The sequence below is a fragment of the Mchenga conophoros genome, linkage group LG16 (assembly GCF_057382185.1).
Source record: "Mchenga conophoros isolate Kocher_MC1m ecotype Shallow Benthic linkage group LG16, M_conophoros_male_GT1.1, whole genome shotgun sequence".
NCBI lineage: Eukaryota > Metazoa > Chordata > Actinopteri > Cichliformes > Cichlidae > Mchenga > Mchenga conophoros.
The window spans coordinates 33,237,135-33,262,449 of record NC_140541.1 but is presented as its reverse complement, the minus strand read 5'-3'; the positions used below and the strand labels follow the sequence as shown (position 1 = coordinate 33,262,449).

The 25,315-nt window shown below is 42.2% G+C and overlaps 3 protein-coding genes across 5 annotated transcripts in view; 1 reads left to right on the top strand and 2 right to left on the bottom strand.

Annotated features, from left to right (window-relative positions):
* The window catches only part of mstnb (myostatin b), a 3,733-nt gene extending 2,608 nt beyond the window's left edge, over positions 1 to 1,125 (bottom strand). The window contains exons 1-2 of the mRNA XM_085248604.1: positions 643 to 1,125; positions 1 to 336 (exon numbers count right to left, since the gene is read on the bottom strand). The exon at positions 1 to 336 is cut by the window's left edge and continues 35 nt beyond it. Of these exons, the coding sequence (XP_085104730.1) occupies positions 1 to 336; positions 643 to 1,021 (715 nt within the window). The 5' untranslated portion in view covers positions 1,022 to 1,125. The remainder of the gene's footprint in view (positions 337 to 642) is intronic.
* A 4,117-nt stretch (positions 1,126 to 5,242) lies between these two features.
* akap19 (A-kinase anchoring protein 19) lies at positions 5,243 to 15,389 on the top strand. Of its 2 annotated transcripts, none has more exons than XM_085248936.1 (3): positions 5,243 to 5,650; positions 6,463 to 6,668; positions 6,772 to 11,717. In XM_085248936.1, the coding sequence occupies exon 3, from the start codon at positions 6,775 to 6,777 to the stop codon at positions 7,048 to 7,050; it is 276 nt and encodes a 91-aa protein (XP_085105062.1). In that variant the 5' UTR covers positions 5,243 to 5,650; positions 6,463 to 6,668; positions 6,772 to 6,774; the 3' UTR covers positions 7,051 to 11,717. The 2 variants fall into 2 exon arrangements, with proteins under 2 accessions (XP_085105062.1, XP_085105061.1); XM_085248935.1 differs by adding an exon at positions 14,473 to 15,389 and having other exon boundaries at positions 5,244 to 5,650; positions 6,463 to 7,077.
* Positions 12,427 to 25,315, bottom strand: part of hibch (3-hydroxyisobutyryl-CoA hydrolase) — a 26,764-nt gene continuing 13,875 nt past the window's right edge. For both annotated transcript variants that reach the window (XM_085248933.1, XM_085248934.1), the window contains 7 exons: positions 17,555 to 17,700; positions 16,402 to 16,488; positions 16,238 to 16,296; positions 15,897 to 15,978; positions 14,943 to 15,062; positions 14,805 to 14,838; positions 12,427 to 14,270 (listed from right to left, as the gene is read on the bottom strand). In XM_085248933.1, the coding sequence (XP_085105059.1) occupies positions 14,155 to 14,270; positions 14,805 to 14,838; positions 14,943 to 15,062; positions 15,897 to 15,978; positions 16,238 to 16,296; positions 16,402 to 16,488; positions 17,555 to 17,700 (644 nt within the window). In that variant the 3' untranslated portion in view covers positions 12,427 to 14,154. The remainder of the gene's footprint in view (positions 14,271 to 14,804; positions 14,839 to 14,942; positions 15,063 to 15,896; positions 15,979 to 16,237; positions 16,297 to 16,401; positions 16,489 to 17,554; positions 17,701 to 25,315) is intronic.

Sequence of the window (25,315 nt, the reverse complement as noted above, 5' to 3'; positions counted from 1 at the left end):
CTAAGTCATTTCCCCTCGAATCGAAAGCGTTGATCTCGATGCCCCAGTTGGTCTCCGGCTGCCGCAGCCACACAGTCAACACTTGCTTGACGTCTATACTTTGCCAAGAGCTGGCCCCGGCATTCACGTCGATCTTCAAGGAGCGGATTCGTATGTGTCTGTTCCCGTCTGTGACCGGCATAAGCCGGGAGATTTGCAGGAACACGGTGGTCACTTCTTCTGAGGGACGCAGATGCACCCAAAGCTGCGCTCGAACTACACGACTGGCTTGAAACTTCTGCGTAATTGAGAAAAAGCAGCACTTTGGTTGCCCGTCCACCAGGACGGCGGAATCAGCTGCGGAGACATGGGAAAAGAAAATTAATTCCATGATCGCTGAGAAATAAAGTGGCGCGTTTGCGCATGATTGCGTAAAACTCATGCGTAATCACTCGGCGCACTCTCTGCCCAAACACCATGTCTCATAAAGTGTTTTGAATCTTTTGCATCAACAATTTAACACAAAACCTTGGTGGGAAAAAAATGACTGCTCTCTAAAAATAAACTCTCCTGTGCGTTCTACCACGTGCGTAAAAAATTATTTTGGAGACGTTCGAGTGCGCTTACGCAGTGACACAAAAAATAAAGAAAATTCACACTTACGTTCAGTTGCCACCATCACAATTGTCTCTGTGGTTGCGTGCTCGTCGTCGTCCTCCAGGACTTCTTCCCTGTTGTCATCTCCCAGCACGTCGTACTGATCCAGAAGCTGCTGCAGCGGCGGCGCTTTGGGCAGGAGCTGCTTCACGATCTCTCTGCTAATGTTGGGAGCTTCCTTCATTCGCAGTTTGCTCAGAATCTGAGACTTTATCGCGTTTAATCGCATGGTTTTAATATGCTGCCGGACCTCGCAGGTAGCGCATTGATCCGTGTCTACTGGGGTGCTGACGGAAGGCTGCTGGTGCGCCTCTTGGTCACTCAGAACTACTGGACCCAAAGCAATCAGCAAGCTCAGATACAGCACGATCTGAGACAGATGCATTGTCTCTTAGGTGTGAATTCTGGTTTAAAAATACGCTTTGTTTAAAAAAAATCCTTTGCACCGTGTCGGAGCTGATGCGCGACTGAACTGGGGTTGGATTAATGTCCCACACTGATAGGCATCATAGTTTATTAGCGCGCACCTTTTTATACTCCAACTTTAGCCTCTTTTGTGTCGTCAAAATCTATGATTGGCTGGACAGGCAACAATGAATTTTAACCGACTGACAGAAAAATTTTCTTTCGCTATCAACCCATAAAGGAACGGTGGCTGTGGGCATGTGCTGGACGGGATAATCTCACTCAGACAATGTTTTATATCACCCAAAAACAAATAATTTAATGCAAGTCTTGAATAAAGATAGAAGCTGCATTCTTCATTTTCTTAAACTTTACAATGCGTATCCTCTCTAAAGAATATCCAATAGTCAGTCATATCTTTGCTCGCATCTCTTTCTGCGTCCTTGAGAAAGGGCAGCGTTTTGGATTTTCGGCTGATTCTGGATTAAAATGTTAATTTCTAAATGAATTTACCACCTGAAGAAAAATGACAGTTGTAATGTTATCAGAATCAGAATTAGAATGGGTTTTATTGCCAAATGTTGAGCAGGTTTACAACATTAGGAAATTGCTGCGGTGCTTCAGTGCAAACATACTGTCATAAATTGCGCTTAAATAGACATGAAAAAATAAAAGTAAGAATAAGAATTAAAAGTGCTACGTAGAAAGATATATGCATGAGATATACATGAGTTATCGAGTGGCACTTAAATCATCTGCTTTGTTGAGGTCAGGCTTTCTGTCAAAATCGAATAAATCCTCTTCCATGAAAATCTGGAACTATATTATTTCTCAAAAGAGCATTGGGTAATGGCATCAGGGCCAAAGAGAATAAACTAAAATGTAGAAAATACTTGGCCAAGGACTTTTCAAAATAGTCAAAGTTGGTTGAACGACCCGAGAGAAGAGCGCCATCGTGTGGCCAGTTACTAACACTAACATCAGAAACATAAATTGCTGGTGTCAAGGCTATTTGAAAATGTATGTCTTTAATTTTTATGCACTGCATGTACTTTAAATTCTGTAACATCTAAAGTTGTTCTGTGTAGTTGTTCTGTGTGGCACTGCTTCGGATAAATATACTTAGCCATTAGAGAATGGCCCAGGGGGAAAAAAATATCCAGTGAGCAACACTTCTCTGGGTCAAAATGCCTGCTGATGTCAGAGGTCAAAGGAGAATGGCTGGACAACCTAAAGCTGATAGAATAGTAACAGTAATGCATATACTTCTCATAGCAACCAAGGTATGCAGAACAAACCTGCACTGTGTGCTACTCCTGTCAGCTAACACAGGAATCTTTGACAACAACTCACACAGGCTCATCAGCAGAGGATAATAGAAGACTGGAAAAATGTCTCAATTTCTACTTTTAGATTCACATGGCAGGGTCAGATTTTGGCTTTTATACGATGAAAGTTTGGATCTAGCCTGTCTTGCATCAGTGCTTCAGGCTGATGGTGTTGGGGTGTTTTCTTGGTACATTTTGGACCACTTAATGCAAACTGTACATCGTTTACACACCACAGCCTACCCAAATAGGGGATTGCTGATGTCAATCCCTTTCTGACCACCGTGTGTCAAAGCTCAGATTATCTCAAATTGGTTTCGTAAACATGACAATGAGTTGACTATACTCAGATGGCCTCCACAGTCACCAGATTTCAATCCAACAGAACATTTTTGTTTGTGGTCGAAGAGGACATTCACATCATGGATGTGCAGCAGCTGTGTGATGCTATCATCTCAACGTGAACTGAGGAAAGTTACAGCAACTTATCGAATCTATGTCACAAAGAATTGATTCAACAAGAGGGTCCAATACAGTACTAGCAAGGGATACCTAATAAAGTGGTTAGTTTATTTTCTCAACAGCCTATAGGGGGTGTATCCACATGCCAGTCAAGAAATCAGAGCTATGAATAAAGCCAACATCTTTTTTGTAAATCTAACAATAGTTTTATTGCAGTTTTAATCTATTTATGTGTACAATAAATTACTAAGGCAGCCTGTCTTTATGTGGGAGTACAGAGCTTTTTGGTCCTTTGTTCTCATGTTCCTTCGTGTCTAGACAGTGTTGAGCATTGTGACCAAAGTCAACACTATAAGACAAACTAAAACTAAAATCAGGTTTTAGACTGCCATCATGGGTCTCTTGCAGGTTAACATGTCAACATCATTTGGTGTCCACACTTCTCCCAAGGTGGAGAATTGTGTGTGCCCACAAAGTGGAGTATGATTAAAAACTCCCTCAAATAAAAAGAAATTTCCAATAACCTGGTGCAACTGATGGAAGGTGAGTCTTAGATTTATTTATTTATTTATTTATTTATTTGCAAATATTATTGTCAGTTATTTTTGAGTCTTACGAGAAAAGCATTTCAGAAAGAGACAAGAGGACGGATACGTTAATTAATTATTTCCACAGTATAGTGGTCATCTGATACATGAAAAGGTATAGATTCACCCGCCAGCAGATGGAGCCACATGAGACATTTGGCACATGTTTTAGCTTGTGATCTTCTGAGGCTGAGTTTGTGTCTCCTCCTGTAATTGAATCAGAGATATTTTATGTGTAAGGTTAATCTATTCACCCCTACACCATGGAGCTTTAAGTAAGAAAACGTTCACATCTCATTATACACACAAGAGATTTCAATGCAGGAAAAATAATGCTGGATATCTGCATAGATATGGACTGGGTAATAGGTTACATCGCATTGTTTGGTGGTGATGAAAATTATCAACCCACAGACAGCTGAATTCAAAGACACCCCAAAAATCAAAGTGAAAAAAATATGACAACACAGGGGCATGAGAAAGGGTGGATGGTGTCTGTGGATGTGATCTCCTCCCAGATCTGGACCAGGACATTACTGAGCTCCTGAACAATCTGAGGTGCAACCTGGGACCGTCTGAAGGTCCCAAAACATAATGTCCCAGAGGTGTCCTATTGGATTTAGGTCAGGTTAGTGTGGGCACCAGTCAATGCTATCATTGTCCAGGAACTGCCTGCATACTCTCACCACATGAGGTCGGACATTGTCATGCACAAGGAGGAACCCAGGACCCAGTGTACCAGTGTAGGGTCTGACAATGGGTCCAAGGATTTAATCCTGATACCCAACAGCAGTCAGGATGCTGGTGCTTAGCCTGTAGATGTCTATGCGTTCCTCTATGAATATGCCTCCCAAGACTATCACTGACCCATCACCAGAACACATCGGCCATGCTGAACGATGTCACCGACAACATAGTCTTCTCCACGGCTTCATGAAATCTGCTTCTGATTGTTTTGTCAGAGACATTCACACCAGTGGCCAGCTGGACGTCATTCTGTATCTCTGTTTTGCTCATCCTGATCTTCTATGCCTAAAGGAGCAGATACCAGTTCAGCTGATTGGTTAGGGGCCTGTTACGGCTCTATCCAGCTCTCCTTAGAGTCATCCATGCTCTTAAGATTATACGGACGTATTGATGTGCCATCCTGAAGGAGTTGGGCTACCTGCGCAACCTCTGCAGAGTCTAGGTATCAGCTCATGCTACCAGTAGTGACACTGATCCTAGCCAAATGGGAAACAGTCAAAAAAGACGAGGAGGGGAAAACGTCAGTTTCCTCCACTTGTGAAACCATTCCTGTTTAGGGGTTGTCTTTTTGATGCCCGTCTAGATCACCTGTTAACTGAAATCCATAATAATCTGTTTTAAGCAGGAATAAATAGTAAGTTAAAGTTTCAACTCATTGTAGGGTGTCTGCCGCTTTTTGTGCTCACGTTTATTAGAATTACTACCAACATAGGACAGCCTTACCAGGGAGGGCCAGCAAATTTTGGAAGGTGGCCAGTGCCCCCTCCCTGGACCCACCCTGGTGGCGCCCCAAGGATCAGTATCCCAGAAGTTTAACTGACTTGGTGCTGTACTCTGAATAAAAAGTGTTCATTTGGGGTTTTGAGCAGTTTAAATTAAAATAGAAGTCAGTTTGTCCCTCATTTATGTTTTTGTGATTTTTGTTAGGGCCCCACGTTTATTCTGCACAAATGAACCTCCATATCGTTTCGTCACTTGTTTGGCCGGCAGATGGCAGGCTCGCCCCGTGTGGGTGCGGATCGTCTGGGTTCTCTCTCCTCTGGAGCCCCGCTGCAGCTCGGTAACCTCCGTCAAGCGTCGCTGTGCTCAGCTCAGTCCAGACTTGTGATTTTCTCTCCCGGAGCTGCACTCTGCGTTGACTGACCGACGCGAAGGCATCAGGGGAAACAGTCTGCAGAGCCCGCACCCTCCAGGCTCGGAGATTATTTGGAAATCTGGCACGGAGCGCTTCATCACAAATAACCGGCGAGCAGCGCCACGAACTTGTGGAGATATTTTGATCTCTTTACATTACAGCCAATAAGGTTCAAGTTCAGATCCGTCGGATGCTGTTTGGAAAGCAGAAGGGGGCGAAGCGCAGAGACACAACATGATGTATGGATTACTGTTTATATGAACGACCTTGGGGTTATTGCTCCTTCTTCTGTCGCTGGATTATTTCGTTTTAAAGTGGAATGGAGAGAAATCTGAGACTCTCTTCTAGAAGTATGTACAGCTTCTTTGGGCCACTACACAGTCATGTTCATGTTTGTAGAGATAAAGCTGCAACACTGTGCTGTTCAAATCACGTTTAATCCAAATCCCATGTGTCTGTCAGACATCTAACGGGTGCTCTCAGTTTTTCATACTAAGGCAACTGTTTGTAGCCATTTAAGCTCATTAACATAACATCAGCTGTGGATGCGGATTTCCTGTGTTGATGTCTGCCCGAACCTCCAAATGTTGTTGTACTCACAGGGAGACTCCCCGGCTCTGCATGAATCATTCATGTGCTGCGTGTTGTGCAGACTACATGCAGCTTTCTGAATGAAGCACATGTTTGCTGTGCACTGAGGCCTCCAGTCCTAGAAAAAAAAAAATAGAGGAGCTGTCACTGCGAATCAGGCTGCAAGGCTCGCTTAGTGGAACAGATGGGAGACACGGGCTTACAACAAAACAGCATCAGGGCACTCAGGCCAGAGACAGACGTGCCTGTGTCATGCTATACAAAATAGGGCGAGGGGGATTGAGTCATAAAACACGAGTTAGTAGAGGAGGAAGAGGAGGAGGAGGGTGGATGAGTAACACAGTAGATGTGCAGAAGAGTGGAGCGTGGTTAAAAGTGACCCTGCAGAGGTGAGCCAACTTCAAGGCCCTGACCTCGAACCAGCCCCTGGAGCCCAGGGTCACAGCCACTGTGAAATTCGTCCACAATCCTCCCCTCGCTCCCCACCATCTGGTATTTTTAGACTGTTTTTACTCTAGTGGAAAATAAATCACTTTAAACAATCCTGTCTCTGTCTCTTCTCTATCTGCAGCCAAGGAAGGTGTGAGATCTGGTCAAGAAAGCTGCCGGACTGTCAGACCCACACAGGGATGGGCCTCCTAGCCGGTCAACCCACTAAAACCCCACCCGCAGCTGTGTAACACCACCCCGACCATCGCACCTGTTGTGCTCAGAGACATGGCTACGAGTGGGAGTGGATGACAGTGACTGCAGCAGGAACACAGCTCCCCTCCAGAGGTAAAAAAGAAATGTTGGTGTTGGAAATCTAACCAAAAACTCTGGCTCCTCACTGCCATCCTACACCCCCCACCCTAAACTGAATCAATGCTACATCCTCCAGAGTATGGGGTGCGTCAAATCCAAGAGGAGCGACTCGGTGGCCCAAAATGCAAACTCCACGGAGAAGGTGGAGGGAAAGAGCAAAGGGACAAGGGGTGAGAAAGCCTACTTAGTTCATTCAGAGATGGGTTCACCAGAGAGCTCCCCTCAGGTCAACCCGGTGCTGCTGGAGTACGCCCAGAAGCTATCAGAGGAGATCGTGGCCCGGGCCGTGCAGCAGTGGGTGGAGGTAGACCGCCGCTACAGCGACATCCCCTACATTGAATGTGACGTGCCATGACGGGGGGAGGTGTGTCGCAGTGGAAAGGTGAGGCTGGGACGAGTTGCTCTGACCATCATTCAGAGTCACTCCACCTACTTGTGAGGAGGAGTATGAATGAGGCGTTAGTAATTGAGCTACTTTTGGATTTGATTTACATGGACTGAGACTAAAAAACCTCCTCCAAAGTGACCAGAGTGCTCTGATCTATGTTTCTGTGATTATTGGTTTCTTAGCTGGAGCCTCACTGACGCACACCGTCTTCAGCTAGATATCATCTTCCTCGGTCCTTATTTGTCCCCTCTCTGCCTCGCAGTAGGTGCTGGCTCTTCGTGGCTGCCCTCATAAGAAATCCTATCAGATATGCCCGGAATCACAATGTTCCTCCTTGCCAGTGAAAGTCTACCCCGTCCACTAATGTTGTCCTGGGGCCAAGATTCTCTCCTCTTACGGAGGATCTTATTTATAGATCCCTTCATTTGGTGAAGGCTCTCACTTGAAAACTGGTATCAGCAGGTCAGAAACACACCCAGCTGTGTGACTCCTTCCGGTCTGACAAAAGGCTCTGTGGGCTCCTAATGGCCTCCCTGGAGATCCACGAGGAGCATTATCCTCCAGCTCTGCAATTAGACAGGCTTGGCTGCAGCCCTCCTTCCAAACATGTCCTCAAAACGAGTCCAGGAAATCCAGGGTACAAATGATGCGCTTCCTGCCCTCCAGGATATTCTCTGCACACAAGTCGTGCAGTTTGGGAACTTTGACAGGACTTGGATCGTATAGGCGGCCAGCGCAAAGAAACCAGGGCACGAGGAGGATTGACACACTTTCAAGAAACATTTGGCTCATCAACAGAAAGAGGAGTGAATAAAAAAACTAGCAGCAGTTTGGGGGAAATGTTTTAGGGCCTAGTTTCTTTTTTTGTTCGATTGTTTTTTGGGGGGGTTGTCCACATCGTGTCAGTGTATACCTGAGAAATATTGCTACCTGCCCTAAAGAAGAAAAAGCACAAAGCCATGACATTTAACCTTTTATCTCTAACAAGAGCGCCAGTGCATCTGGAATAAGGTTTAAACCGCCCAAGTCCTTAATGACAATGAGCCAGCTTTAAAGGCTCACTCCTGAACTCCTCTGGCCATAGTGGTGTCTATCATTGTTTGTTTTTGTGTGAGATGCCAAATTTGGTCAATTCTGTCTGCTTTTTCTTACATATAGAGGAATATATAGAAATGCTTTTTTAAACCCTCCCATCTAATGTCTGTTTCCAGAAATCATGACTTTGTTACTCAAAAATATATAAAAAAAAAACCTTTTGTGATTGATACATCATTAGCCAATGAGCTGTCTCCTGTTAGACTCTAATGGGTACTGTAATGTACAAACTGAATATCAAGCTGTGTTCAATAAGACCTGAAACTAGAGACTGAACCCAGAAAGACATCAACTGCCGGTTCCTTTTAAAAAGGGAGTTTGTCCTTCCCACTGTCACCAAGTGCTCGCTAAGTGTGGGTTGTTTAATTGTTGGCTTTTATTTGTAATGTTTTAGTCTTTATCTTACAATATAAAGCAGCTCGAAGCGACTGTTGTTGTGATTTGGTGGTGCAAAAATAAAATGAATTGACCTTTTTTTTCTTTGGACCTTTAAACAACCAGTTCTGTAATTCACTTCCACATAACCTTTATTTTTCACAGCTGTAAGCCTCGTCCATCTTTTATATACAGTCAATTGTCACAGGTTGTTTTTCTTAATAATTTTTTCTTTTGAGGACTGAATCATGATTTCAGGAAATAAATGTTGCTGCTGACAGCTCACACTAAAACAGATGAATAGCATCACAGGCCAGAGGGGTCTCACCCATATGTACATTTATGGGTGAAATGTCCCTTTAATATCCGACAGGTCCCAAGATAATTTCAAACAAATACATTTTCAGAAATTAGAGGTTTTTACTTTTCAAATTAAGTTTCATACCCATTGTTATGAGCCATTCCATTTGGATAAACACATTATATACAAAGGAGTGGATGTGAACCAACCCCTAAACTGTAAATGGGTCACTGGCAGCTTGGTGGATGCTGACAGGTCAGTTTGTTGTGCGTCAAAGTGGCATCAGACAGGTGGAATTTACCCTCAACTGAAGTCATTACTGCGAGCTGTCGCTTAAACTGCCACACAGCTGTTTGCAGAGACAACAGCTTTGAGTATTGAAGTAATAAAATAACTGCAAGGATGAACCACAATAGCAGGAGCCAACTGCTAATAAAGCCATAAAAGTAAGTGGCAGGGTATGGTCACCGCTTGCCTTCTCTCCACGTCTCCAGTCTGTGCTGACATAAAACTGACCAATAAAAGCAGCAAATACACCCACACTGCACTGGGAGGGCTATCTGATGCTATTCGGTGCTTCAAACTGTGCCAGCTTTACAGAAGAGCAGCAGCCTCTTTAAAAACAAAGTTCTGAGCCACAGTTCACAGGTTGAATTGTTTCTGTGAGTTCAGTGATGATGAGCGGCACCATATTGGTGCGCTATGTAACCCAAACACTCCAAAAATCAAACACATTAATCATAATGTTCCTGCGTGGGCAGATTAATCTCCCTCCAAACATGTTATGAGCAAACTGGAGATTAGAGGTCGTGCTAATCGGATGTTTTGCTTCTGATAAACACGAGAAAAGGCTAATCTGACTGTTTTCCTAAAAAACTGCTTTCTGTGAATGAAAGGCTGGCTTAGAAAAACACACACACACACACAAACACGAGGAGGGCCTGATAGCCAGAGTTTGAGCTGTTAATGCAAGTCAAGATGCACATTTTCTTTAAAGTTCTCATGCTGGAGGCTGAGTCATAGTTTTCATTTCTGCCTCCAATTCTGTTTCTTAAAGATACTGCCAGAAATATTGATGTCAGGTTTGACTGCATTTCCCGTGTTTACACATTTATAAATGTGGGGTCTGCAGGTCATACAAAAGAAAAGCGTCGAGTTGCACCTTTCACAGAATTGAGAAAAGAAAATCTCAGACCCAGCGTGAATATCCGTCTTCATCCAAACATCTGTGTTTTCCAGGTGATGCTTCCTTTTGGGGAAAAGTGATTCATGGTTTTAAAGGTCACTCATTTTACGCTATCTGACACCAGCAGGTGTTCCCACAGACAGGCTTTACTCACACTAAGGACAGATTCTCTGAGATGCAGAGTCTGAAGGGCTGTAGTGCCCTGTCGTTGAGTTCAAATCAATGCTGGAGCGAAGCGTTATCATTTTCTTGATGCAATTTTTTGTGTTTAAAGAAGCTCCTTCTGCTGTTCAGTGTTCAAATATTACAAATATTAATCTTTAATTAACAACTAGTTCAGTATGGAGCACTTTAATGGCCATAGATGGGACTTTTTTCCCATTTTGAGAGATGAATAAGCAAGACGATATGTTTTTTTCTTAAAAACATAAGGAACTTATGTAAATGTAATGAAGTAAATGTATTTTTCAATTGGGTAAGCAGTCTTAAAGTAAAAGAAGGAGACACCCAAGAAGAGGGAACTTATAGCTGAACACACCGGGTCCAGGGGTAGCTAATACTGCCAATTACCTTTAAATCAGCATCGACATAGCCAGAAACACCTGGATGCCCTCATTGTTATCATATTTATACTGAATTTAGCAGAAAAAAATATAAGACATGGGTTTCTCTGATAAACCTGCTACATAAGTGATGATCAATCAGTACCGGATTTGTAAACCAGAAGCTCTTGGTGCACAGAGAGGGATTCCTCCAATCAACAGAAAACAATTACAGGCTCTTCTCTGTGGATCTTATCTGCGAGTTCTGGTTTTTCCCACCATCAAAAATCATTCAAAGACAAATAAATTCTGCCTCTTGGGCATTTGTCTATAATGTTTAATTTCCTGTTTAAATAAAGATTTTTTTTTTTAAAAGTATTTCCTACTACATAATAAATATAACCAAGTATGCACACAATACATGCTATGAAAAGTCAGGGGTCCCCTGTGCTTTGCAGCCTGGCTTCTAGGTAGAAAAAGCGCTATGATGTGTTGATGGTGCACACAAAAATATACAAAATTGGTGCACATAATCGCATTTTGTGGCTTTAAAATGTAATTTTTTCTTGTATTTGACTCCTGCTGGACTCCACAGTCCCCAACACAAAGGAACTCCATTGATTTGTTACAAAACAGATGAGATGCTAGACCCAACAGCTCTGCAAGTTTCTGAAAATGAAAATATAATGTTGCGCCTCCTTTACTTAAAATCTTTTTTTTCCCATCTTTCTCTCATTATTCCTGAATTTGTCCACCGTCTCTCAAGTTTTATTTAAAATTAGTATTTGAACGTGATTTAAAAATGTGCCACTGACTTGACACCAGCCAAGCTGATTAGTTAATGCTCAGCATTGGACATGTAAATCTGAGGTCAGTATGATCTCATTGGTGCAATCTCTCTAATGTACCAGCTTTCTACAGCAGTCTGAGGGACCCACAGAATAAAAAATAGGTAGAGAAGTCTAGCGAAACACGAGCAGCCCGGGGAACGATGACTAAAACCACATGCATCATGAATAAGCTGTCATGAAATAACCTGAAATGAGTGACTTTGTGCATCACTAAGACTTTGATTTGCAAACTGTACAGTGTGTGTAAAACTGATGCCAATAAATCAGACTCATGCCTTCTGTCATTGAAGTGTTTCTGTGGCTGTTTAATAAGAGGAGACGCAATTTTGAGATATTTGTGGTTCACGATGACTTTAAAATTCCTGCCAAACAAAAACGCCCATCAGCAGGCCGAGGGACAAATGTTCAGAAATGAATTCCGGCCTGCTTTTGTCTGAAGAGCAAGATGTAAATAGATGTAAATCACAGTTCATCTGCCCGTCCAGAGCGAACACTCAGCACTGGAGGTCGTCCTGTCTGCTTGATGAGCTGCAGACTGCACTGATGAATGAGTCAAAGCCTTGATACTCATTTCTTAGGCAGGATTTATGGGCTCAGACTGTGCGAATGTGAGGCAGGTAGAGAAGATTAAAACAGACATGAGGTGTCCCACGCTGCAGTCTGGGATTTAAACAATAATCTGAAGCCTGATTTAAAAATTGTTTGAGTCTATGCAGCTCGATGGGGACAATTCAGTCGGAAAGCATTATCATTCCCAGGTGCCAGCCTGTGCTACCGAAGCAGGATTTCCTGGCAGTGCTGCAAACAGAACAGAGCACTTGACGTAAAATAAACGTGTTTACTTTGGAGAGTTTATATCTGAGCAGCAGCTTAGTGCTCTCATGCTGATAACTAGGGCACTTTGTAAAGTTACACAAGAACATTTTAGGTCATAAAAAATACCATCCTCAACAATCAGTTCCTTTAAACACACCCAGTAAAAAACACATAGAATTTCATGTGACCAGCTCTTTTATTGCCCTCTGTTCCAGCACTGAATCCGACTCTGGTTGTTTCATAAATAATGCAGCTGCAGAGACCTAATGATGAGGGAAGTGATTTGATTTCCTCTGAACAAACATCGGGAAAATTATTAGAAAAAACAAAACGTGCATTTCAGACGACTAAAACCAGATTTGCTTTGCTAAATTATGCAGATACATTCAATATCAGCAGTAATTTATAGGTTTGTCTTCGAAGTATTGTTTGGATTTGTGTTAGAACACTTTATTAATTCCCTGTTATACCTAAAAACAACTACAGGTAGCACTTACACTGATCTGCCACAACATTAAAACCATTTTTCCAGTACCAGAGAATTTAGGGATATTCCAGAGCAGTGAAGATATTAGTAAATGTGTAATTAATAGTGGGGGGAAAAGGTTTTTGCTTTAAGATGTTAATCAGACTTGACTGATGAGTCTTGGTAACCATTAACATTAAAAAAATTGAAATAATGCTTCAAAATAAATGCTCATATCTCACCTACAAGTGGCGAGACTTGATTCCAGAAGGACTGTACTCATATCAGCTCTGACTTATCAGAGGATTCAACTTCTGTGACCAGTGTTAGAATGGCCCATTGGGTCCAGTGGGTTGCCAGGTGGGGCCATAGACTGTATATGAAGATGGGCTTAGCTTCCGAAGTTAAAAACTTAAGCCGAAGCACCTTGACATTTTAACCTTTTTTAATGCCCACTAGGGGGCGACTCCTATGGTGACAAACATGTCTTCTTTTTTTAAAGATAGATGTTCATGAGGAAAAAAACCCAAAAATCAACTGCACGATTGATTTACAAAATCAAAAGATTTTCCTTAACAAGACATGGGTTAAATCACTAGTTTTAAGTCTTTATAAATGGCAGTAAACTTGATAGAAAAGCGCAGTATTAAGGTTTCAAAAAGAGGACTGTGCAAACCAGTGCATGATGTCATGTGGGTATGCCCATCTTTAATATACAGTCTTTGTTTAGGGTCTCTGTGGACTGAGCTTTTTCCAACAAATTTGATCAATGCGAAAACGTTTAGGAAGCTGCACCTTGTCAGAGCAACATCAAAGGTTTCCCAGCACCGCACTGTAACAAGATGATCGATGTTATCCAGCGTTGAGGGGTTTTAAATGATGCGGCCTGTATGAGATTAAACATTGGAGGAAAAAAAAAAAGGGAACAGGAAACAGGAAGCTGAGACGATATATGATCTGTATCAGAAGCTGTGACCGCGCTGCAGGACTACAGATGATACTGCTCCGTGTCACATCAACAAACATCCACAGGAAATGTAGTGAAGCACTCAGTGGTGAGATCATTATCCCCTCCTGTGTCCTTGTGCTAATGTAGCACTGCTGTTCTGATCCTTTAACATGCAGCACTGTAACATTACAACTGTACAAACTATGCAGAAAGACTCCACTGCAGAGCAACAGTGCACCAAACTGCCTGCTCCCTCTTCTGCCTGTGAGCATGACTCAGCTGTGGAGACATAGTCGTGATTTTTCTGTAAAGAATCACCAGAACTACTACTTATTCTACAGCAATAACACGGTTTATGAACAAGGGCTGACACGCTTCCATCCACAGCGGCACGCTCCTCCATAAAAGGATGGGGGGGGACAGGAAGTGGCCGGTTAGAGAAGGCTTAGCGGTGTGTTGTTTGAAGTTGGGAGGCAGCTGCTGACCAACTTCACAAAGTCAGGTCCTTCTCACCCAAGGAGGAAAAACACTGCTCCACCATCTGGTTGGACACCTCCTCCAGTGTTGATGGGTTCCACTTGGGATTCTGGTCTTTGTCAACTAGCACTAAAAACACAGAACATCGAGTTTAGTGATGCTAAGAGGAACAATAACTAACCCACAACCTTTAGAGGCGAGCATATACTTCTGCAGAGTGATCCGTGATTATAATAATCACTGCTCAGAATCCTTGCTAGTCCCAGTATATACTTTAAATCTGAACCAAAAAACCAAAGCTTATTTTAAAAAGGCTGATCTCCCCTTCAAGGTTGTCTTCGTGTGTACCTCAGGACCTCTTCCAGCAAGCCTGATTTTTCAGATCTCCCCCTGAAGCTCATAATTTGCCTTTGTGCATATGTGCATGAGCTAAGCGCCTTCAGCTGAGCTGGAGGAGATGCACCAGGAGACGACCTCAAAGAGGAGATCGGCACGGTTTAAATCAGGTAACGTTTTAATCTCTTTATCATTTTCATTTTACTTTAGTTTACTGATCCTACAGTGTTTATTATGTTTGGTAAATCTATGTAAAAATAAGTTACAAGACTAAGTTTCATACCCATCCTCTTCTGCTTTTGTGTCCCCTGTACTGCAGTGACTTACCGGCTCGAACGCCTTCATAGAAATCACAGCCCCTCTGCAACACAACACAAACAATGCCTTATCACTCCCTGAAACACATCATCAGAGCTGAAATGTGAAACCACCTTGGGTTTCAGACTTCACTGTGATGGTTTTTACCATGCAGGCCTGGCTCAGTCGATACTCCATCACCAGCACGTCCTGCAGGCTCAGAGCTGCACCCGCCTGCAGCTGCTTGAGGGTGATCTTCAGGGACGTGGGAGACATTTTGGACAGAGTCTAAAGGAAGAGAAACCGTTTGTTTGTTTTACTCAGATTTGGCTTCATAATATCAGAACAGTCACAATCTAAGACAAATCGTTCCTTCTGTGGATTCTAACAGCCCCAGCTGTTACTTATACACATATAAACCTCTCAATAATGCCAGGATTTAGTCAGTGACAGCCGAAAGAGAGAAGGAAACTTTTAAAAAGATCATCAGCTCATCATCGAAATGCCAAAAAAAACCCAAGCTCTTTCCTCGTGCCCATGTCCAGACTCTACTTCCTTCTCACACGACAGCATTCAGAGAACATCCTTACATCCAGAAACAAAAATCACATCACAATTATTTCAACATGTAAATAAAGATTCATTAATAAAAACTTTTTTTTGTTTGTTTGCTTTGGTCTTGCTGAAGGTGAGAAGATCAAGCTCATGACTTTCCTGGTGAACAGATTTAAGAAGTGTGGTAGGTGAGGGAGGGAGGGTCATGTGACTCGTTTAATCTCGAGTGAAGTGGGACATCGCTTTTTAGGCTGTTTGAGGGAATTTTAGTGAATGAAGCCATGATAATTCACCCTGAAATCCCACTAAAGTGTCTTTAGCTCCAGCCAGCAGGGCACAGTGATTAACCTCATTAAGTACTCATTCTCAGGTAACTACTAATTACCAAAATGCACAGCGGAGCCAAATAACACCCCGGCTTCATTCCAGCTCTGTCTGTGGGTTTATCGGAGGGTGGTGTTCACCATCAGCCTCTGTAAGAGTTCATGTTTTAAAGACAGCTGACTGTTGGAACAGAAGCAGCTGAACCGCACTCTACTTGAACTGAGCCGCAGAGGAGCAACGCACCTCAGTTTGTTTCTTAGCGAACTCTGAGCCGTCGGTCTTCAGGTTCTTCACAATGCCCTCCACACTGCTGGCGCTGAAGAGCCTGACAGGATTTAAAAGGACAAGAGACTGAAAATAAATAAAAGGCTGATAGTCTTTAAAAACAGAGCACAAAGAGATTAAAACCAGCACTGAAAGAGTGCATATAAGAGTACCGTACATATGGAGCCCTGAAAGCCGATTTCAGGAATACATTTCTGACTAAATACAGTGTTTCTGTAGATTTTCTTTATCTGTCACCAACAAAAACAGACTCCAGCTCACCTCCTGAACCTAGTTTCAGGAAGAAAGTCATGGCCCACCTGTCTATATCAGAGAGGTGCTTTTTCAAGATGAAAGGCTTCTCAGCATCCAGACTGCTCTGTGGACAAAGAGCAGAAACAAAGAGTGAGATGCAGTAATGAAAATATACAGCTAGAGTCTAAGCCACATGTTTGTGTAAATGACTGGCTTCTTGGCTTCTAACCTGGCTCTGGTAGGAGTCTACCACTCTGGAGACATCTTCAGCAGAGGGAGACTTCAAGTCCACGAGCTCCTTCTGCAGGTCTGGGATCTGTTTAATGCAAACGGAAAAAGTCAGTCTGCAGCTGATCTGTCGTTTATGATGTGTAGAAGTCTGACGTGTCAGCACATTCACTAAACATAGTTTTATCGTCTAATAAATAAACAGAATGTGAGGATTGTTATTCCCGACTAATGAAAAATTTAGGTTATGTTAACTCTGTTTATAGTTTCTCCATCTCAGTCGTCCTTGATCGCTTCCTGTTTGACTTTGACATTTTTTTGCGTGTATTGCTTTGTCTTTACTTTCTCCATTTTTCCTTCTTTGCAATTGCCTGCCCTGCCCTCATCTTCACCGCCTCTTCCTGCAGTCTCTCAGTTTCTTCTTTCAGCTGCTCCCTTTGCTTCACAGCAGGTCATCTGCTTCCATCTCATCCTATCCCAAGCATCCTCCTCTGTCCCATCAACCTTCTGAATGTCCTCCTTCACTACACTGATGAACTTACACTGAGGCCTTCATCAGGCTGACCTCAAATACCTCAGATTATACTTCATCTGGAAGTCATCAATGCAATAAAGTCTAAACTATAAATAAAAACAGATGCTAAAACAGTACCTGAAAGTAAAATGGAAAAATCAATCTAACACTTCAATCGGTAAGCTACCCTCTTAATGAAATTTGACTATCAGACCCCACCGATAATCTTGTTTCTTTCTCCTTGTTCATGTCAGCTCATTGCTAACACTCTGTGCAGATTCCTTTTGTTTTATTTACTCAGATTCAGAATTTGTGTATTTTGACTCTTCTTGCATCAGCTCATTACCTCCGAGTCCTCTCTCCTGTCTTATCTAACCCTTTGTCTTGTTGGTAAACTTCCACTGAGGTGAGATGTGTTTGTTTCTGCCCAAACCAAGGTTAGAGTCATAAACAACCTGCCGCCCACCGCTCTGACCTCATGCCAACAGCAAGAAAAACACAACTGGCCTCTGCGCCGGCCGGTGAATGCTGGCACCGTAAACAAGAGTGAGGCCTCCAGTGAATCAGCATCTGGCTTTCCAGTGCAGCTCTGACCTCACCCCCGCACTTCCAACACCTGAACTGAAAGCTCACACGGTACCTTCTTAGACTCCACAAAGTGAGTGGCAACCCCGGCTCTCTGCACATCCCGTCCTTTAAGTCGGAAGCCCGTCAAGGCAAGAAACAATCCCAACTTCCCCTGGAGCCTCGGCAGAAAATAGCCACCTCCCACATCAGGGAAAAGCCCTTTCAAAATAAAATGAAAAGCAGAGTTAATAACAGTTTGCACAGGTTTTTCATGAAAGCAGCATGCCTATTAATCAGTGACTTACACAAGCCAAGCAAGGGTTTTTATTATAATGACTTTTCCCTGAGAATAATCAATGGTTTTGTCCTAAAATATCATCCCCCCTCACTCTAAGACAATTTACACATGGTGGTATTCCAGCAAAAGGCCACTGGCACACTACAAAAGGCCAAATATGCAGCTTAGGAGAATTAATGATCATCATCACAATCTGCAGATTTAATCCGTTCGTTCTGTCCTTTCAATAATGTTTCCATTTGATTTCAATATTTCTGACAGGACGCGACAGTCCAGTGCTTACAGCGAGTTCTGTAGTGTGGCGAGAGGGGGGGATTAGATAAGCTGACCTGATTTATGGCTGAAAATGTAATATTATAAATGTGGCAGATTATGGCTGTTGTTCAGAAGGCTGGCAGGGCCGAGTTAAATCTGTTAATCCCGCCTCACGGGGGGTAACAGGGGTTACGGCGTGCTTGTGTGTGTAGATATAAAGATATGATGTAAGTACTGCTAGAGATGCTATTAATACAAAGACAAGTTTTCCTGGGGGAATAATTAAGTAATCTCAGGCACTGACAGCTACAGCTAAATCACGCCCATGTGATGCTTCAATGTTTGTGAACCAGTGCATTTACAGGTTCATATGGAGCCTCGTGTTCACCCGCTTTTGATTACATGTCATGTTACGTGAAAATACGATAAGTACATTTTAAAAACAACAGAAACACATCTTCTCTCCTTTTTGCCAATGATCTGCTGGGACTGAGACAACACGCAGTTATTGCCTCGTTATTGCTTGTTTATCTTTGCTATGACTTGTTTATCATAATTTTGGGGGTAACAAAAAGAACTCACTTTTTCATAGTTCAGCTCTGTTCCTCATGTCTAACCATTTTTTTCCCCTTCACACAGATGGAGGATGTCGTGATGACTTAAAGGTTAATGAGATTAATTCAATTAGACTGCAACAGACCATTTTATCCATCTAACAATCATATCCAGACTCCAAAATTTTAATAAGTGGACACATCCTGTTGTTACAGCAAAGCCTTTAATTCTACATCAGTAAATGTGCCCCTAATATGAGAACTACATCTCAAACATTTTCAGAGTTTACTGGCACTAAGTTTAAAGCTCCTGCAGCGTTTGAAACCCTGTCGTCTAACTCTGGAATACCACAGTGGAAAAAGCAAGATTCAGTCCACAGTGCGACTCTGGTTAAAGTAAACCAGCACAGACGAGAAGCTCTTGAGAGGATTCCTCCCCAGGATCAGGTCTAAAATAAGCTTGTGGGGTCTATAAGGCAGCTGCATTCCAGTGAAAAAGGCAGAAAAAGCTCATCCCTGATGGAAAATCACGCGGTGTGAAGTTCCTGATTACCCAGGGGACGTGCTGATAACGGCCATGCGGTGACCTGCAAGTCGAGAGCTTTTAGTAAAAACAATCGTGACAATGTTATGACCATGGCAGCTGGGAAGGGGATTAGGCGAGATTTTCTGCTTGTCCTCGCCAAAGTGATGGGAGAGATTCAAAGCTAGCAGGAGACTCAAGAAACTTAACGGTGAGGTTAAAATCAAATTATTCTGTGTGCCAATTCATGTGCAAGAGAGCACGCCAAATGAAGAACTGACACTTTAAAACAGATCACATCCAGTGTAGAACATCTTTGCCCCATTATGGCCAATCCTGAGCATGGACGATTGAAATACTGGCCCATTTCCTCCCACTCCTTACTTTAGCCTAGCCTCTGACAAAACCCCAGACAAATATCAGAGCACATCGGCGGGAATCTCCTACTTTTTCTTGCTGCTACGCTCATTTCCTGTCCGCTGACAACATAATCTTCACCCTCCACCTCTCTCCAGACACCAGACCGACTCCACAGCGCTACACATCAGCAGAAGATTTATTATAAAGTCAGAGCCCAGAGTACTTCAGAATAATAAGTCTGACATGCTTCTGTTTGTATGTGTGGGTGTCAAATGAAGAATGGCTCGAGCGTCCCTGGAAGTTTGCACGTATGAGGGAGCGAGTGCACACAATCAATTTATCAGAACCTGAACAGACTCGGAAAAAATGAGCAGTGCCCACGCTGCAAAGCCCTCTCCTAATCCACTGACTCCAGGACCAACGTAATAAAACCTGCACAGAACGTTACAAAACACCCTGAGAACCTTTATGAAGACACTGACGACATTAACTGTTCGATCACAGCAACACAAACCCACTGTAACAAATACCTTTACAGTCATATCACTCTGGAAACAGCTTATACGCATTCACAGCAACAGAGCTGTGGTAATCCCAGTGGATTTCATTGACAACATGCTAGTTCACGGTACAATGTCGACTGCATTTGTTGTCACAGATTTGTTACTAATCTCCTCAGCACCTCAGCAGATGACCATCTGTCCACTAGAGACAATTAGCGAGAGAGGAACCTACAAGTTTAGTGTCTCAGTGGCCTTTTTCACTGGAGGACCTGCCTCACACTGCAACAGACAAAGATGTCCTACATGATTCAGTTATGATGCTTTAAAAGATCTAACAGGTTAATGTAGCACTTTTTAGTTGGATCAGATCATTTTCTGGCTCCATATCAGGACACTGTAATCTATTATCTTTAAACATGCATGAAATAATTAAAGAATTTGACCTTCTACAACTCTTCAGCAACTAACACACTGACAGATGATTTTTGCCGAAGGATTCAAAGGATGTGATTTTTATGTTTGCTTCCAAAGACTGTAGGTCTGGGCCTCTTTGCTTAGGCTGCTGCCCCCGCGACCCGGCCTCGGATAAAGCGGATGAAGATGGATGGATGGATGGATGGATGGATGGATGGATGGATGGACTGTAAAAAGATGGATGTAGGAATATGTTAAACCTTCACTCTTTCTAATGGCCAGCAGAAGGCGAAAAGGCCTCTGGTTGTATACAAGTCGATGAGAAAACTGAAAGTTTCACTAGTTTCAGTTCATGCTGGATAAAATATGATAATTTTGTTTGACACCTACTGGAGTCAAAAAGGAGAATTATGCCAGCGAGGCTGGTGCAGGACATGTTACTAGGATGAACTGGATTAGAAATGAGCACATCAGAGGGACAGCTCAGGTTGGGCTGAGATGGTTTGGACATGTGCAGAGGAAGGATAGTGGATAATATGGAGCTGCCAGGCAGGAAGAGAAGAAGAAGACCACAGAGAAAGTTCATGGATGTATAGAAGGAGGACACAAGTTTTCTCAGTTTTGCTAGAGTGGCTAAATTTAATGTAGCATTTCTTAAAACATATTTTTAGAAAGTTTAGTCAAGAAGTTTAGTAAACTCCTGACATCCACCTGCAGAGCATTGGCCTTTCCTGCTCTGTGACTGTTTGAAGTCCTGGATTTGTCTCTTCCCTTCTGGGTGATGCAGTGTGTTTGTTTCCCTATCTCCCTGGAGGCTCAGATAAAAAAAACAAGTTTCTGTGTCAGAAGGCAGCAACAGGAGTAGAACAACATACAGCCTGCTTTTCTATCACTGACATGTACGTCTTCCAGGAAAAGATGAATCATATATGGGAAAAGCAGCTGTTACTGACGACAGCTGCACCGCTGGATCACCTCTCAGTGGGCTCGACTCTTCTATATCAATCTTTTTTTACACACAGAAAGTGATGTGCTGGTCCAGCGAGTCCACACACTTACCACTACTGCATTTAGCAAGTCCAACTAAGCAACCACAGCAACCCATTTAAGGGTTCCTGAACTACTACCAATTTAAAATACACTATGACACTGCCGCTTCAGTCTCCTATGAATAATTTTAAAGTTTTTTAGTTGGCTTAGAAAAAGAAGCGCCACCAAACGCTGCAGTTCCTCTAATGCCCACTTGAGGCTCTCTACAAAAGTGACCCACTCCTCATAGACCCCCACGTTTAAAGGGAGCATAAAACAACATGTTACCGCCTGGTAGAACAACATGTACGAGGGTGATTCCTTTTAAATAATTATAATTCATGCTTCCTTTGCTTGACAGGTGGCACACCTGATTGCTGTCTGTTAGGCTTCTTATAATCTGTTCTAATCCCTGAACAGGACCTCTTGAACATTTCTGTGTTGGTGAACAAAGTTTGAAGTTAATTTTGCAAATTATGGTCAGAAGGGACGATTACCCAGAGTATTTTCATTGGCTAACAACCTGTCAATCACAAGTCGCTGGCCAATGAGCATGCAGTGGCCTCAGTTTCTCAGTCAGACCCACACCGCTCAAGATGGTGACAGCGAATATGCCCCGCTTGTTTATTCTGCTGTTAGCTCAGCACTTCACCCTCTTGTCCATGTTGAATTACTTTTGGCTCCAAAAAGACAAAATGGCAGCAGATAAACTGCAGCCCAAAAACAATTGGTGACATCATCATCATCTTATCTACCGCCTTAAAAAGTTCTAAAGACTAAATATTCCTATTTTTAGATTACTGAGCTTCTGTTTTCCAAACTGTCTGAAAAGGTCTTTTTGTGATTTGTACCATTGCTGAAGATTAAAGGCTTAAACGCTGGACTTACTTTTTCCACCCTGCCCATTTTAGCAGTTCATTTTCAACACTTATTTAGGAATGAGGTCATCAGCAAACTGCACTGAATGTCTCTCAGCATGGGCCCGAAAAAAGTTCTGTCAGCCGAGGAAGGAGACGATATTAAGAAGTCGCTGGAGTTTATGACAGAGGAGATTTCTACTGTCAAACTGCAGCAGAAAGCCATCCTGGACCTGGTCGAGGAAGTTAAGGCTCTCCGCATCCAGAACGCCGAGAAGGATCGGCGGCTGGCGTACCTGGAGAACAGAGTGGCGGATTTGGAGCAGTACACCCGGATGAACGATGTTATCATCACGGGGCTTCGCATCAAACCCCGGTCATACGCCCGGGCGGTCGCCACTGACAATGTAGGAGGGCCAGGAGAGGAAGATGTCAACTCCACGGAGCATCAAGTGGTTACCTTTCTACGGTCCAAAGGTGTGGAAGTGGATTATAACAACATTGAGGCTTGCCACCCTCTACCCCGAAAAAATGACAGTAACAAACCAGCCATCATTGTGAGATTTGCAAACAGAAAACAGCACTGTTAAAACAAGGAAGGAAACTGAAAGGATCCGATGTCTTCATGAACGAACATCTGATAAAAAGAAATGCGGACATTGCCAGGAAAGCACGTTACTTGAAGAAACAGGGAAAAATTCAAAATACATGGACCACCAACTGCAAAGTATTCATTAAACTCAATGGAACACCGGAACAAGCCAAAGTGTTGGTCATCAGAAATATGGAAGAGCTGGACAAATACTGAGGTCAACTTACTCTGGAGGTATGAATACACATGTGACGTGACACACAACACAACACATGGCACAGTCCAAAAGAACTTCATCTGCATCCGGCAACAATATCAACATAACTCATTGGAATTCTCTTTATGATAATCTGGAACTGAGAACATTTCGATACACAGACCATAATGTTCTAGACTTAGAAAAGGATATAGACCCGGAAAATAATTTCTTCTACAACATCAGCTGTAACTGCTGCTACTTCACTGATGAACAGTTTAAGCACACCATCAACACGGAAAATAAATTATCAATAATCCATTTTAATAGCAGAAGTCTGTATGCCAACTTCAACAATATAAAGGAATATCTAAATGAGTTGACAAATCCATTTGGAATTATTGCCATTTCTGAAACATGGATCAATGCGGAGAAAGGAATGGACTTTGGACTGGAGGGATATGAAGTGAATTTTGTAAATAGAAGGAACAAGAGTGGAGGGGGAGTAGCTGTGTATGTGGATAAAAACCTAAACTACAAGGTGGTAGAAAGTATGACAACTGTAATTGATAATTTACTAGAATGTATAACAATTGAAATTTATAAGGAAAAAGAAAAAAATGTAATAATTAGCTGTATATATAGAACACCTGGCTCTAGTATTCAAGTATTTAATGACTTCATAGAGGAAATATTCTCTAAAACAAATCAAAAAGTTATGTTTATCTGTGGTGATTTTAATATTGACCTGTTGAATCCAAAAAAGCATAAAATGACCGACGAATTCCTAAACACTATGTACAGTTTGAGTTTACATCCTAAAATAACCAGGCCTAGCAGAATTACACCACATTGTGCCACCTTACTTGACAATATTTTCACTAACAATATGGAAAACAACATTGTGAGCGGAATATTAATTAATGACATCAGTGATCACCTACCAGTTTTTGCAGTTTATGACACTAATTATAAGAAAAATCAGCATGAAGAACAACTGAGATACAGACGTGTAAGGACAGAAGAAACTATGAATGCATTTAAGAACGATCTATTAAATCAGGACTGGGACAAGGTGTACAAAGAAGCTGATATTGATATTGCATATGGCATATTTTTAAGAATATTCATGGAGTTGTACGATAAAAACTGTCCAACAATAAAATACAACAGAAAGCACAAATACTCAGATAGACCATGGCTCACTAAGGGTTTACAAAATGCATGTAAAAAGAAAAATACACTCTATAGGGAATACCTAAAACAAAGAACAAAAGAAGCTGAAAATAAATATAAAAAATACAAAAATAAGTTGACCAATATTATACGTGTATGTAGAAAGGAGTATTATAGTAAAATATTGAACAACAATAAACATAATATGAAAGGAATATGGGATGTTTTAAACGGTATCATTAAAAATAATTCTGGACAACAAAGTTATCCACAATACTTTATCGATAATGGCAATATTATGGAAAACACTGCTGATAAGGTCAACAGCTTTAATCATTATTTTGTAAATATTGGACCAAAACTGGCAGAACAAATTCCTGAGTCACTGCCATCAGTAGACTGTAGTGAAAACCTGATTGATAGGAACCCTAACTCAATGTTCCTCACATCAGTGGAGGAAAAAGAAATAATTGACATTGTACACATGTGTAAATATAAAACATCCACTGATTGTAATGATATTGACATGAAAATCGTCAAGAAGGTCATTGAAGGAATTGTAGGACCTCTAACATATATTTGCAACTTATCATTTCAGACGGGAAAAGTGCCAAACAAAATGAAAATAGCTAAAGTTGTGCCGCTGTATAAAACCGGGGATAGACGCCACTTCACAAATTACAGGCCTGTTTCTTTACTACCACAATTCTCCAAAATCCTAGAAAACCTGTTTAATAAACGATTAGACAAATTCTTAGATAAATATAAATTACTCTCTGACAGTCAATATGGATTCAGATCAAAAAGATCAACATCTCTGGCATTAATCGAATCAATTGAGGAGATTACGAATGCTATAGATCAGAAACAGTATGCAGCTGGAGTATTTCTGGATCTCAAGAAAGCATTCGACACAATCAATCATGACATATTAATTAATAAACTGGAACGGTATGGGATTAGGGGGGTTGTACTGCAATGGGTGAAAAATTATTTAAGTGACCGGAAACAATTTGTGAAGCTGGGTGTCCATTCCTCATCATGCTTGGACATTGCTTGTGGTGTTCCACAAGGCTC